We start from the raw sequence: 15,442 nt of genomic DNA, 5'->3' as shown, positions 1-15,442 counted from the left end.
GGGAGGAGTCCATCCCTTGCCTCTTCCAGCTCTGGTGGCTGCTGGCATCCCTTTTTTCTTTTTCTTTTTTTTTCTCGCTATGTAGGATTCCCATCTAGGGAAATACAATAATTTATATGTGCATTTTCCTGTTGATGGACATTTAAATTGTTTCCAATTTTCAATATGATTTCTTTTAAAAAAATTTTTATATACTTTTTCAAGGTTACTTTACATTTACAGTTATTACAAAATATTGGCTATATTCCCTGTGTTGTACAATACATCCCTGAGCCTATCGTACACCCAGAAATTTACATCTCTCACCTCCCCACCCTGTATTGTACCCTCCTCCCCCTCCGCGCTGGCAACCATTAGTTTGTTCTCTATATCTGTGACTCTCCTTCTTTTTTGGTATATTCGGTAGTTTGTTGTATTTTTTACATTCCATATATAGGTGATATCCTACAGTATTTGTTTTTCTTTGACTTATTTCACTTACCACAATGCCCTCCAAGTCCACCCATGTTGCTGCAAATGGCAAAATTTCATTATTTTTTAAGGCTGAGTAGTATTCCATTGGTTATATGTACCACATCTTCTTTATCCATTCATCTCTTTTTTTTTTTTTTTTTTTTTTGCTGTACGCGGGCCTCTCACTGTTGTGGCCTCTCCCGTTGTGGAGCACAGGCTCCGGACGCACAGGCTCAGCGGCCATGGCTCACGGGCCCAGCCGCTCCGCGGCATATGGGATCCTCCCAGACCGGGGCACGAACCCGTATCCCCTGCATCGGCAGGCGGACTCTCAACCACTGCGCCACCAGGGAGGCCCCATTCATCTCTTTTAAATTTTTTTTTTTTTGCGGTATGTGGGCCTCTCACTGTTGTGGCCTCCCCCGTTGCAGAGCACAGGCTCCAGATGCACAGGCTCAACGGCCATGGCTCACGGGCCCAGCCTCACCGCAGCATGTGGGATCTTCCTGGACCGGGGCACAAACCCATGTCCCCTGCATCAGCAGGCGGACTCTCAACCACTGCGCCACCAGGGAAGCCCTTATCCATTCATCTCTTGATGACACTTAGGTTGCTTCCATATCTTGGTAATTGTAAATAATGACGCTCTGAACATTGGGGTGCATGTATCTTTTCAAATGCATGTTTTTGAAAACACGTGTTTTTGTTTTTTTCGGATTTATACCAAGGAGTTGAGTTTCGAGGTCATATGGTAGTTCTATTTTTAGTTTTCTGAGAACCCTCCATACTGTTTTCCACAGTGGCTGTGCCAGTTTACATTCCTACCAACACTGTACCAGGGTTCCATTTTCTCTAAAAATTGTAAATTTTCTTCCTAGGGGTAATTGAGATGGTAGTTCAATAATAACATAAGATCAGGTGAAGTCTAAAGAAATTTTAGAAAACCTGGATAAAGTAAGAAAACATCTGTTCGCTGGCATCTGAATGTTAGAGAGACACCAAGACATGTGGGCCAAGTTCTGGAGAGAAGGGAAACACAGACGCAAGCTTGACATTGGGTGCAGCTTTTCTCCTTGGGGCATTTGCGGATTCAAATCTAACAGCCTAGGAGCTGAAAAGCCAAGGAGTTCAAAAGACTCTAACCACAGAAGCTGCTGGCATCCCTTGACTTGTAGGTGCAGCACTCTAGTCCTGCCTCTGTGGTCACTGCCTCCGCCTCTTCTTTGTATATAATCTCCTCCTGTCTCTCACTTATAAGTACACTTACAGATGGCACTTAGGGCGAGGATAGTCTCAACTCAAAATCCTTATATCTGCAAAACTTTACCTTGTAAGGTAATATTCTCAGGTCCCAGGGATTAGAGCCTGAGATCTCTGGGGCCACCAGTCAGCCCACTGTAAGCCCTAAACGTCTTCTCTCCTGAGGAGGGTCTAGGCTGGGCAGAAACCCCGACAGACATCTACCAGAGGCCAGATTGAGAGCCCTTTTAGAAGGTCAATTCTCAGCTCATTTGGAACCTTGCTATTGCCCTTTTTTTTTTTCTTTTCTTTTCGGTACGTGGGTCTCTCACTGTTGCGGCCTCTACCGCTGCGGAGCACAGGCTCTGGACGCACAGGCTCAGCAGCCATGGCTCACGGGCCCAGCCGCTCGGTGGCATGTGGGATCCTCCCGGACTGGAGCACGAACCCGTGTCCCCTGCACTGGCAGGCAGACTCTCAACCACTGCGCCACCAAGGAAGCCCTGCCTTTTCTTTTTTCCTCCTGTTTGTCCTCAACAGGGGGAAGCATTAAGAGTAAATGAGGGGCTTCCCTGGTGGAGCAGTGGTTAAGAATCCGCCTGCCAATGCAGGGGACACAGGCTCGAGCCCTGGTCCAGGAAGATCCCACATGCCGCGGAGCAACTAAGCCCGTGCCCCACAACTACTGAGCCTGCGTTCTTGAGCCTGCGAGCCACAACTACTGAAGGCTCCATGCCTAGAGCCTGTGCTCCGCAACAAGAGAAGGCCATGGAATGAGAAGCCCGCACAACACAACAAAGAGTAACCCCTGCTCGACACAACTAGAGAAAGCCCGGGTGCAGCAACGAAGACCCAATGCAGCCATAACTTTAAAAAAAATAATAATAAAAAAATAAATGCATTAGCAGATTTTGTGTTTCCTCTCATCGTTAGTGTATTGCTTTCATTCCTAAGACCCTAAAAAATTAGAAACCACTCCACTTACCAGGAACACACTTTGCAACACGGATCCGGGGAAAGCTGTTTTCTTCCGTAGACACTTCATGACCCCGGTTTCCACAACAGCAGGCACTGCTGGCTCTGCCAAGTTGCTGGAGAAGGGCACCTTATCTGCAAAGTCACGAATCCAAATGGGCCCCCATTGGCAAGGGTGGAAGGAAGTTGTTTGGCTTAGCTTCTTGGGGGATCAGAAGGTTGGGAGTTCTGGTGGGGGGACTGCAGGTACCCTGCTGTCCCTTGGTACAACGTCAGGGGAAAGAAAGGTCGCTGGTAGCTTCTCAGAGCTACCAGTTGGGGCTGTGCAGAGCGTCTTAGTAAATGCCATTTTGGTTGCAAATAACAGAAACTCAAACCCGCTGAAGCAAAAAAGGGGACATCTACGGGGAAGAAAAGATGGCTCCTGACTGTCCAGACTCCTCCGCTTTGCTTGCCCGTTGATTCTCTAACCTTCCGCATTTCCTTTCAGTAAACTCCTTTTCTGTTTAAGTTAGGCACAGGAGATTTCTGTTGGTTGCAACCAGAGAATCTTGAGGGATACAAAAAGTCCTAGTGGAACCCAAGGGCAGGCATTGGAATGGGCCTTTCCAAGGAAAGAAACCAGGAACCAGAAAGTCATCAGGAATCAGGGCAACTTTCTGCATCAGTTGGAATGCCGTCAGCTTTTTTTTTTTTTCCTTCATGGAGCTCATAATCCATTCATTTATTCAATAAACAATTATTGAGTATCTATCCTGTGCCAGGCACCCTGGTCGGTCTTAGAGTTCCATACAGGTATAAAATATGCCAAGACCCCTGCCCTCAAGTAGCTCACATTCTAGTGAAGATAAGACATGTGAGCACATAGAGTATATTCACAACACAGAATAAGAAGAGCTATGCCATGGACACATATACACCAGCAAACATCAAATAGATAGGTAGTGGGAAGCAGCCGCACAGCACAGGGAGATCAGCTCGGCACCCCGCGACCACCTAGAGGGGTGGGACAGGGAGGGTGGGAGGGAGGGAGACGCAAGAGAGAAGAGACGTGGGAACACATGCACATGCATAACTGATTCACCCTGCCACAAAGCAGAAACCGACACACCATTGTAAAGCAACTACACTCCAACAAAGATGCAAAAAAACAAAAAACAAAAAACAAGAGCTATGCCAGAGGGATGAAGCATGACTGTCTTCATAGACCTAGAAAGCACAGATGCAATTATCCTGGTAGAGAGGGCCTGGGCAGAGAATCGCAGGTAGGTGAACCTGTGTGCACAGAGAACATGGTATGTATGAGAAGCTGCAAGTTTTCAACATCCGTGGAGCAAAAGAGTTCTTGCAAAAGTAGTGGGAGACGTGGCTGAAGAAATTGGTTGAGGATGAAGCATAAAAAACCCACTGAAGTGTGATCTTTTTTTCCTGAGGAGGCATGGGGGAGCCCTGGAAGATTTTTAAGCTGTTTGAGGACATGGTCAATTCTCTGGGTTTCAGAAAAGTCCCTCTGGAGTCTGGGATGTGGTGAAAGCTGGGCTGGACCTTTCACCAGCGGGCATGCTCAGTCGCTCAGGAAGTTTTCGCTCTGCCTTGGGAAATTTTTCACGCCGCTCTGGCAGCGGAGCTCGCCCCGCCCACGGCTTCTCCTCACTGGATTGGTTGAACTCAGGGAGGCTACCAGGAGGCCCAGTTGACCTCCCAACTCCACACCCCCGCCCCCGCCCGTTAACGCTCTGGGCGCGCGCTGCCTTCAGCTTTAAATAACAGAAACCTGGATGTGGGTAGATGGTAAAAATTTGAAGCCCCTCCCAAATGAACTCTAGCCATGTGGCTTGCTTTGTCTGATGAGATGTTGGCAAACACATGGCAGGTGGAGACTTGAAAAGTGTGCTTTGGGGCTTTCTCTCTCCTGTTGCTCTTGGAAACCTGTACCCACCACACGTGGCCTGGTCTGGCCTGCTGGGTGATGAGGGACCACACCAGGCAGAATCAGACGTCCCAGCTGAGGCCTTTCTAGACCAGGGTTTCTCATTCTCGGTACTATTGACATATTGGATCAAATAAGTCTTGGTTCTGGGCAGCTGTTCTGTGCACTGCAGGATGTTTAGCAGCATCCCTGGCCTCTACCCCGTGATGATAGTATCACCCCCACCCCAGTTTAACAACCAAAGTGTGTCCAGACATTGCCCAATACCCCCTGGGTGGCAAAATGCCCCGAGTTGAGAACCACTGTCCTAACCCAGCTTGCCTGGCAATGACCAGGCAGGCATGTACACGAAGCCACCCTAAACTAGCCCCAGCCAAACCAACCAGACCAGTACAAGTGGCCAGCTTGACGCCTGGAATCATGAGAACTAATAGTCGCCATTTTAAGTCACTAACTTTTGAGTGGTTTGCTCCACAGCACAAACAGGTACATCTGACCACAGTGGCTTAAACTGATAGGATTGATTTATTTCTACAACAGGATGTACAGAGGTAGGCAGTTCAGGTACAGTGCAGAGCACAGTGATGCCACTAGGCTCCCACCCAGGCTTTTCATGTCTTTCCACTCCATTGTCCTTTGAGGTGGGCTTTGGTCTCTTGCTTGTTACCTGGTGATCCCCAACATGGCTTCTCCAGCTCCTAGTCCGAGCTCCAGGAGAGGAAAAGGAGACAAGGCAAAGGGACAAAGAGAAAAACTTTCTCCTAGCAAAGCCTTGCCTTTAGTTCCAGAAGGGAAGCCCTGCCCAGGGCCTTCACCTGCATGTCACTGGCCAGAACTGAACAACACAGCCAGGTCTAGCTGCAAGGGAGGCTGGGAAATGAGGGCATTTCACGTGCTGCTTATACAGTAGAGGGAGACAATGACTAAGGGGCTTGTAGTGTCTGCTACACTGTCTCTCTGGGGGTCGTCTTGGTGTCTTCTTCTTTTTTTTTTTTTTTGCCACACAGTGTGGCTTATGGGATCCTAGCTCCCTGATCAGGGATTGAGTCTGGGCCCTTGGCAGTGAAAGCGCAGGGTGGACGGCCAGGGAATTCCCTGGGGCTTGGTTTCTTGTCTCTACCTGTTGCTTATCTATCCTGGCCATCTCTTTCTAAGACTGGCTTTGTTTCTCCAAACACAGTGGGAGAAATGGCCACCCCAGCTGGGAACTGCATCAAGACTTTCAGCTCCGGGCCATTAATGACCTGTGTGGTAACTCCGTGTCCCACTTCCAAATATCAAGGGCACAGGTGCTGATTGGCCCAGCTTGGGTTAGAAGAGAAACCTGATTGGTCTGGCTTGGGTAGACTATCTACTGATCAGCCAGTCAGGTGTGGCCAAGAGAGCAGCAGTATGTAGGGTAAACCTGGTTGGGGAATGTGCATTCTCAGAGAAAGGGGTGTGTGGCTGAGGAGACACCTAAAGAACCATCTAGTTCAAGGAGTGAAGAAAGGACATTGCCATTGTGGGTTGCAATGTTGATACGATAAAGATTAACACGTCCTTTGAAAGACCTCAAATACAGTGGAGTCACATAGGCATTACATTTAACTTATGCAAATTCAAATATTTGTATTCAACCAAAGTATTTTTTTTCCCACACAATTTGGCTTCCAAACATGAGCCAGCTACTTAACTACTGCCTGACCAAGTGATCTTTTCTGGTGCTGGAGATTGCTGTTTTGGATTTTGGGGATATGGTACAGTATAAGTAATATGTTCTTTATGGAAAACTACTGGGATTTTCAAGATTATTTTTAAGGTCAGGTGATGCTCCCCCTTCTCACTGTGTAAGAAGTACCTTTAGTGGAAGATCATGCAAATCATTTTTCCCATTTCCTTCTAGTTTTAATCAGTATAAAGAATGCATTTGGTTTTAAAATATCAAAATACTTTTATTGTGCCTTTTTAAAAATAAAAAATAAATGATATTCATGGCTTCTGGCTCTTCCTCCTGTTTTGTTTGGTGGTCTCTGGCCGTACAAGAAAGGCAGGGAGAGAACAGATGGCTGGAGAGAAGGCAAAAATGAGGGTCTCTTCAAACACCACGGGAAAGGGGTGTGTCCACCTGGGCAGTGTGTGTTCTTTGATGACTGGGTACTTGGTCTGTCCTGATGGCCTGGGACTTGACCTACTGGGCTGTCTTGGTGCGGCAGAATGGGCAGCGTGAGATGGAGTTAGAAACCTGGGTTCCAGACCCAATTCTTGAATTTACTAGCTGTGTGACTTTAGACGGGCCATTTAACCTCTCTGGGCCTCAGCTTCCTCATTTGTAAAATGGGGAACATAATGCTATTTACCTCCCAGGGCTTGAGAGAGGATTAGACGAGAAGTGTTTTGAACACCGCAGAGCGCCCTATAAACATGACTCACTGTTATGGAAGCGATAAAACTGGTTGCTGTTCACACTTATTATAATAAATTCAGATATAAATGCACTATACCATGGCCCCAACAGCCCTGAGGTTACCATTCTGTCCTGTGGCCCCAGTACACGCCCTGGGTTTTCTCAACTGCGGGCTTCTCAGAGCTCCTTGGAGGTGTGACATTTGGGTTTGTCACTACCCAAACACATAATTGCATCTACCAGGCCTAGGAGTCTGAATTTCAAACTTATTCTTCATACGCCTGCGTATGTTTACATTCATAATATCTGTGAAAAGGACCCCTCTCCTCACACACTCCAAAATACAGTATTGTGCAAAATACCAGTCTAGGAAGCAACACACTAGGGTAGCAACCTTTAATGTCCTAACAAAGCATCTTAGTAGTTTGACGCAGAAGAGTTACACTGACTCACGGAGGATCACGCGAGGCCCAGCGGGACGACGTTTCTAGTTCCTTCCACCAGGTTTAGAAAACAGAAGGCTCTGGCTGGATTTGCTGGACATTTCTCTCTTCAGCATCTCCCTTCCTTGGTCCATCTTTGGGGTGCCTTTTCTGGCTCCAACCTACAACAAGCAAGAGCAACAAACGCCCAAACTCTATAATTGTAGGAAGACCCCCAAATATTTCTCAAATGGCATTTTTTTTTACTCAAAATAAAATCTTTGTTGTAAAAAATATTTATATACACACATAGACGTGAGCAAAACGAAGGAAAAATGATCCACCATTATCACACTACCCACAGGTAACCTTATTCACATTTTGGTGTACACTCTTCCAGATACACAGATAACGTTTTCTTCTGACATTTGCATCTTTTTTTGAACCAGGAGTTTCTGATTATAGGCAATTTCATTGGGATGGACTCTCTCTCGAAAAGCTGTTACTGAACTGAATGCCTTATGTCTCTGATGTCTTAGGAGGGTAAAATGCAGCATACTCTAGGGGGTCTGTCTAACCCTTTTCTGAGCACTACTCCTGGATCCAGGCAGCCATGTGTGTGACTCTGTCCCTGGTCATAGCTGATCGGGCACTTGGCACGGGCTGGGCTTTTAAGATGGTCACTCCCAGGATTTGGGGTTATGGGCTCTAAGATGCTACTTGCTTCCTGGGCTGGTCCTTTGAACTGGGGGACCATGAGGTCATTCCTTCCTGTCACATGACTGGAGAGAGCAGAGATCAGGGGAGCCACACAGAGACACAGAGAGGAGATACGGCCTGTGTGTGCGTGTGCGCATGCTTGTGTGTGTGTAAAAGAGATGATGCCTGAGATCTGATGGCTTACCAGTTCTATTTCGAGGCCAGGCTCTCTTTCAGCTCCCAGTTTTTATGAGGCACTCAACCCTATATCCTTAAAAAAGCCCCCTCCCCCTCCCTTTTTTTTTTTGCGGTACACGGGCCTCTCAGTGTTGTGGCCTCTCCCGTTGCAGAGCACAGGCTCCGGACGCGCAGGCTCAGCGGCCATGGCTCACGGGCCCAGCCGCTCCGTGGCATGTGGGATCTTCCCAGACCAGGGCATGAACCCGTGTCCCCTGCATCGGCAGGCAGACTGTCAACCACTGCGCCACCAGGGAAGCCCCAGGTGGTTCTTATCGGCCAACTTGGGGAAAACCTTCTTCTAAGACTTTGTGGCTGAAAATGTAGTCTGCAGAGCTGTGCTATCGGTACCAGCTGGGAGCTGTTCAGAAACGCAGAATCCCAGGCTCCCCCAACCCGAGACCTGCTGAGTCACAATCTGCATTTCAACATCCCCATATGATCTGTGGACAGCTTTGAGTTGAGATGCGCCACTGTAAACTATCCTCTAATTGGCTGGTTTCGGGAAAAGTAAGTAGCCGTTTTGGCCATGTGTTTCCCCTGATATGCATGAAGAGAAAGCAAAAGTCTGAAATACTATTGGTTGGTCTTGCACTCACTGAGACACAAACCAGGACCCGCAGTAACGACTGGGATTTGTATCAATAAAATCAGCTGCGGTATATAAACAAAGTACCATTTCTAGACATTTCAATAACCTTGCCTCTTCAAGTTGATCTTCAAGTTGATCTCTGAGTTTTAGGATTCAAGCTTCATGTTAATTCCTCCTACATCATTCACCCTCTTTAATTAATTCAGCTCCCAACAAGGAGTTGCTGAGATCCCTCCATCTAAGTACATGCCCTCTGTTTCTCATAGGAAAGCCCATTTCATCAGTTTCCAGTAGTAAAGAGAAGGACGGGGACCACCTTACCGATTTCTCTGCCATTAGCCGCTTGACTCTGGCTTTCAGCTTCTCCTCTTGCTGTAGCCTTTCCTCGGTCAGCTTCCCCTTCTCTGCCAGATGCTGCCTAACTCTTCTTGCAGCAAATACTGCTGAGTTTCCCGAGAACTGTTGATCTTCATCTGAAATGAGGGGAAGGGGAACTGCAGCTGATGGGGGACAGGACTAATGCAGGAGTCATTTCCACTACCTTTGGGGGCGGGACAAAGGTTCACGAAACTTTCTTCAAAACACAGAAAAATGATGCTTAGCTTAGTAACTAATAGCGAAGTAGTAGAGCATCGTGGTTAAGAGCTCAGACTCTAGATCTAGATAGAATCTCAGCTCTAGTTCTTTCTAGACACTTCTTCGTATAGAAAATAAGCGGGTGAACTAAGGCAGGCCGTCTTCCTCCTCTTTCATCCCTGCCGGCCGCTTGGGTGCGGGATTCCGTGGAGAGCACGGGCCCGTGAAGGGGCTCTGCAGCACGCCTACCTGACCTACTGCCCTTTCCAAATTGGCTTTAATGAGTTTTGCTCTGTTCCTCATTTCTTGCAGCTGAAGCAATTTCCTTCTGGAATCCTCCCGAAGCTTCTCTTCCACCTGAAAGGATGATCAAAGCGTGGGCTTGCTGCTAATGTGATCATCATGCCCTCTGGGGAAACTCTTCTGGGGGGGCTAATGGCAGTGGGGGAGCCCCTGAGGGGTAAGGACAGCTGCAGCCCAGCAGCAGGGGTCACAGGCATGCACAGGGTGGAGGCAAACTCACAGGGAGTTGCCCCCTATGGGAAAGGGCCGAGCTCTGCACCCGGGGCTCAACTATGTTCTACCGCACACACCCATCCCAGCTCGGTCCCTAACAAGCCGTACGACACTCGGAAAGTTATTTCACTGCTCCATGACTCAGTGTCCTCATCCGTCAAATGGGGATGATGATACTAGTATCACTGCATAGAGTCATTGTGGGGATTCGATGTTTGGAATAGTGCTTAAGGGCTCTGTGAGAGTGTTAAGTACTGTTGTAACCTATGAAAGGTGGACGGGAATGTCCGCCGTACAGTCTCGTTCTAATAACTCGTGATGGGTACTTGGAAATGTTATGATTGGGTTTATTATCATAACTGTTTGTCGTCACCACTTTGAGCACACTCACTGGTGGTAACCTCTCTGGAGGCTTGCTAAAGCAATGTCTATTAAGAATAGCAGCCTGCAAACGAAGGCATTTAAAGTGGAGAAGCTTGCCTACTTTTCCCCCCTTGCTTAGGTAACAGTCAACGCACGGTAAGCTTGGGAGTGCTCCACGCTACCCTTGGCTGGCCAGTGTAGGCCTCGCAGCTGCTCAATTCTTGGATGCACCTGCTGAGCCCTGGGCCCTGGCACTAACAGGAAATGAGGCAAACTCTCGTAAATAAATGGAACGTTTTTGTGCTGAAACAAATTCACAGGCTGTTTTTTTAGGGATCTGAAGAGGGGGATCACAGGGATGTAATAAAAGACCCAGAAAAGCCCTTAAGAGCTTTCTTCTGAGTAGTGTGGTCCAGTGGAAGAGCCTCTACCCAGCTCCGTTACCTTGGAAAAGTCATCTAAGCTCTCTGGGCCTTAGTTTTCTCCCAGGTCTAAACATGCTCTGACTTCTATTTCAGCAGCCTTTTTCATGTGCTGCAAAAGCCAAGTCCAGCCTTGGACTCTGCCCCTGTCTGTGTTCTGCATGAACAGCCCCCGTTCCCGTCCCCAAGCCTCAGAGTCACCCTCAGCGTCCGCCCTGCTCGCTCTCTCACACTCGGGGGTCTCACGCCTGTCCACCAACCCCTCTCACATGCAAGCTGGACTGTGACAACTGGCCTCCTCGCCTCGAGTTTAGTTTCTTCCAGTGCAATCTTAACGGTACTGTGAGAGTTACCCAGCTGTAAGGCAGCTCTGTCCAACAGAACTTTCTGCAATCGTACAGGTACTCTGAGCGAGGCTGTGTTGTCTAGTACGGCAGCCACCAGCCACATCTGGGGATCGAGCACTCGAAATGTGGCTGGTGTGACGGAGGAACTGAACTAAAAATTTTAGTTAATTTTCATTAATTTCAGTGTAAACAGTAGCATGTGGCTGTTTGCTACGCCAGCGTCACTGAAGTCAGACGAACCTGGAGTCAGACAAAACCGACTGTGCAACTGGGCTACTTTACTAGTAACTAGTAGCCTTGACTTTCTCATCTGTAAAATGGAGAGGATGATTTCTAGATCACAGCGCTGTTGTGAAGATGAAGAGCTGAAATGTTCAAGGGAACGCCTAGTACGTGAGAAATTTTAACTATCATTTTCACCCTGATTACTGTCCACGAATGTCATTGCATCAGTCACTTGTTCAGAAGCCTTAGGAGCTCCCCACTGCCTGTGTGGTACAGAGCCCAAGCGCCTGAAGTAAGGCAAAACACCAAACCAGGGATTCAAGAAGCCCGTACGAACTCTGAACGAGGTAAATAAAACTGAATCCACCCCTAGATAAACCATAATAAAACTGCTGGAAATCAAGGGAAAAGACAATCTTAAAAGCAACCGGAGAAAAAGACAGATTATGCAAAGGTACAACAGTTAGGCTTACAGATGACTTCTAAATAGGAATAATAGGAGCCACAAGACAATAGTGACATATCTAATGCTGTATCTAATGTGCTGAAAGAAAAGAATTGCCATTGTAGAATTCAATACGCAGTCAAATGTGTTTTAAGAATGAAGGTTAAATATACATCTCCAGACAGACACACAGGCACATTTGAGAATTTGTCATCAGCAGAGCCACAATGAGGGAAAACATTAAAGGGTATTCTTCAGACACAAGAAAAATGAACCCAGGTGGGTGATCAGAGATGCAGAAAAGATAAGCAACAGTAAGGGTAATGTGTGGATATGATACTGACTATAGCAAAACACTAATAATGTCTTGTGGGGTATTAACTATCAAGAGGAGTTTAGAAAATGACAGCAATGGCTTATAAATCTGGAGGGGGTAAGTGAAGTTAAGGTGTTTGAAACTCCTTGCACTGTCAAGGAGAAGGGCATAATTATCAACTACTATTGCCTCTTGGTAAGTTAAGAATGCAGGGCTTCCCTGGTGGCGCAGTGGTTGAGAGTCCGCCTGCCGATGCAGGGGACATGGGTTCGTGTTCTGGTCCGGGAGGATCCCACATGCCGCGGAGCGGCTGGGCCCGTGAGCCATGGCCGCTGAGCCTGTGCATCTGGAGCCTGTGCTCCACAACGGGAGAGGCCACAACATTGAGAGGCCCACGTACCACAAAAAAAAAAAAAAAAAAAAAAAAAAAAAGAATGCACATTATAGTCTTCAGGATGACTACTAAGAAAATAGTAGAAGAGTGAAAAACTTAATTAATGTGTGATTTTGGTGAGTCAAGGATGAATGCTATTGTCTTACTATGACTAAAAGAATAGTAAAAAAGTGAAATATTTCCAAGCTAATAGAGGGGGAAAGTGGAATAAGAGAAAACCATCCACTCAGAAGGAGGCAAGAAAGGAGAGAAAAAGGAACATACCACAGATGGTACATCTGGTATTGAGCAAGAAGATAGATTTAAACCCCAGTACACGAGTAATTACATAATATAAATGGACTAAAAGTCAAAATTGTCAAACTGGATTTTGTAAAAATGATACGCTATTTGAAGGCATATGTCTAAACCTTAAGACAAAAATTGACAGAGAACATATGAAAAAGATATGGTATGAAAACTCTAACCAAGAGAAAGCCAGTGATGAAGCTAAATGACAAAGGAGACATTAAGGGAGAAACACTACTAGAGATGAAAAGGGACATTTCATGATGATCTAAAGTTTTGCTCTACAGGAAGTATTAGGATTCTAAACTTATATGCACCTAGTAACACAGCCTCAAAATATATAAAGCAAAAATCGTTCATATTAAAAGAAGAAACACACAAATGACAAACATGTTGAGATTTTTAAAAACATTCTCAATGATGGAACAAAAAGAAAAAAAAATCAATATGAGAATTTAAGTTGGAACAACATCATTGGCAAACTTGGTTTAATGGATCAATTCTTTCTTAGATAATTTCACAATTAAGATCTGAAGGCAGTCTAGGGTTGTGGTTACACACAGGAGCTTTGGAGTCAGGCAGACCTGGATTCAAGTTCTGCCACAACTACTTTATGCAAGTGAACTTGGATAACTTCCTTCACCTCTGTGAGCCTCAGTTTTCCCGACTGTAAAGTGGGGTTAATACCAGTATAGACCGCATGGGGTCATTGTGAGGATGAACAGAGATGATGCAGGTGGAGTGCTGGCCCCAGAGTGGTTCCCAGGCCGACCTGTCCCTGCCATACCTTGCTCTTTTCCCGCAGCGTCATAGAGATCAGGCTCTGCTCGGTACTGCTCCTTTTCAGCTCCACCCTGAGCTTCCTCATTTCTTTTTCCATGTCATGGATTTGCTGAAAGAGTTCCAACAACAGGGAAGTCAACTTCACAACTCATTTCATCCGGTTCATTAAGGCAGAAACCTAGTCTGGGATTCGCTTCATTCCTTCCCTTGGGGGACAATTCCACATCTTTGAGGCAAAGTAGACTTTCTTTCAACGGATGCAATGAAAGGGCTGGGTGAGGGAAAATTTGAGCTTCTTTTGAAGATCAGCATGGATCCTGGATTAAACAGTACAAGATACCTATCCACTCATTAGAGTCTCTTTCCTTGGGGCACATTTTTGAGTTCAATCTAAATAAGGGCTGTTTGGAAGACACAATGGGCACAGTTTGGAAGAAAAGAACAATGACATTTTTCTTTTTTCTCATTTGAGGCAGAGAAGTGTGCTCCTGCCAGAGAGAAGAACACACGTCTCCTGCCCCCGTCCCAGGCACCGTCCTTCCCAACGGATGGAAAACGTATGCCTGGTGATGTGCACGAGGGTTCGGGCCGGTACAGGGGGTGAACATTAACATTGAGTGGTCATCTTTTCATTGTATTCATTTTTATGTTCACCTTCCATACAAGGCCAGTGATACATTTGCTTTTTATTTTGGTTTTATGAATTGTTGTAAAATTGAATGTATTTAAGCAAAAATACTTCAAGAAGAGTTGTGTTAATAGCAGTGCTCAGGGCTGTGATAAAACTTGTGACAGTGGATCATGAAAGTCTGGGCATCACAAGTCCAGGGGTAGGGACCACGGTGAATTTCCAGCAGCATATGGTGGCCACCTCCCGTCCCTTTCCCCAGGGGAAACCTGATGAGGGGCCTTGAGCCAACTGCCCAGAAAATCTGGGGAGAGTGTGTTTTCCATGGTCTTTTCACCCATCTCTTTGAGGCCAGCAAATCAAAGAATTAGGAGACTACATTAACAGACAAACACCCAGAAAGCCCCAGAGCTTGTGCTAGCTAATGGGCCAAGGAACCACTCCAAAACCCTCAAGGCCACAATCTAGGCTTTCAGTGGACACCGAGGGGTCAGGAGGTTCAACGCACGGTTTTGCAGAGTTTTAACTCTTTCTCTTGGGCTTCCCACTTCTCCTTCTGGGCATCTTCCTTCTGTAACTCTTCTTTCAGCACTGAGCACTGTGGAGAAAAAGGACAAGGCCACGGGGGCTTGGCTGGGGGTCCCAAGTACCTGTGTTCACGCCCAGGAGTGTTTCCTGCTGTATAACCCAATCACACCTCTGAATTCTGAGAGGCGAGACCATTTGTGTGATGGGAGCACGGGATCCTGCAGTTGTTCCCAGTTCATGCCTCTCATGAGTTCTGAGGAACAGAGCGTCTAAATTCCTCTTCAAAAGCCAGCAAACTTCACTGCAGGGGAAATCCAGCTTTGTAGACTCTGGGTACTTAGGGTGCAGGAATTGGGATGTTTTCACGCTGTGACTGGTGAGGGTGGAGGGGGCCGAGGCAGTGAGCTGGGGTCCATCTTAGGGCTTTTGTGCAGGTTGCATCTCAAAGACACAACTGCCCCGACTGGTGTGGAGGGGTAAAAGGAGCTGTCTTGCCCGAGGGCGGCTTGGCAACAGGCATTAACGGCATAAGGATGGATGTGCCTTATTTTGACCCAGCAATTCCCACTTTAGGAATGTACCTTAAGGACAATGACTGGAGAAATAAGTAAATCTGTAGTTTCAAGGATGCTCTTCACAGAATTGTCAGTAACAGTGGAAGAAAAAAAAAAAAAGAGG

General features: G+C 46.8%; 1 protein-coding gene across 1 annotated transcript in view; it reads right to left on the bottom strand.

The window, feature by feature from the left end:
- Window positions 1-15,008: 15,008 nt before the first annotated feature.
- The window catches only part of LOC309808888 (uncharacterized protein), a gene marked incomplete at both ends in the record, with an annotated part of 92,765 nt that continues 92,331 nt past the window's right edge, over window positions 15,009-15,442 (bottom strand). Inside the window, one exon of the mRNA XM_082629460.1 lies at window positions 15,009-15,017. Within this exon, the coding sequence (XP_082485586.1) occupies window positions 15,009-15,017 (9 nt within the window). The remainder of the gene's footprint in view (window positions 15,018-15,442) is intronic.

This window comes from Mesoplodon mirus, assembly GCF_964341445.2.
Source record: "Mesoplodon mirus genome assembly, chromosome: 7".
Classification (NCBI taxonomy): Eukaryota; Metazoa; Chordata; class Mammalia; order Artiodactyla; family Ziphiidae; genus Mesoplodon; species Mesoplodon mirus.
This window is presented reverse-complemented; position numbering and strand designations above follow the sequence as displayed.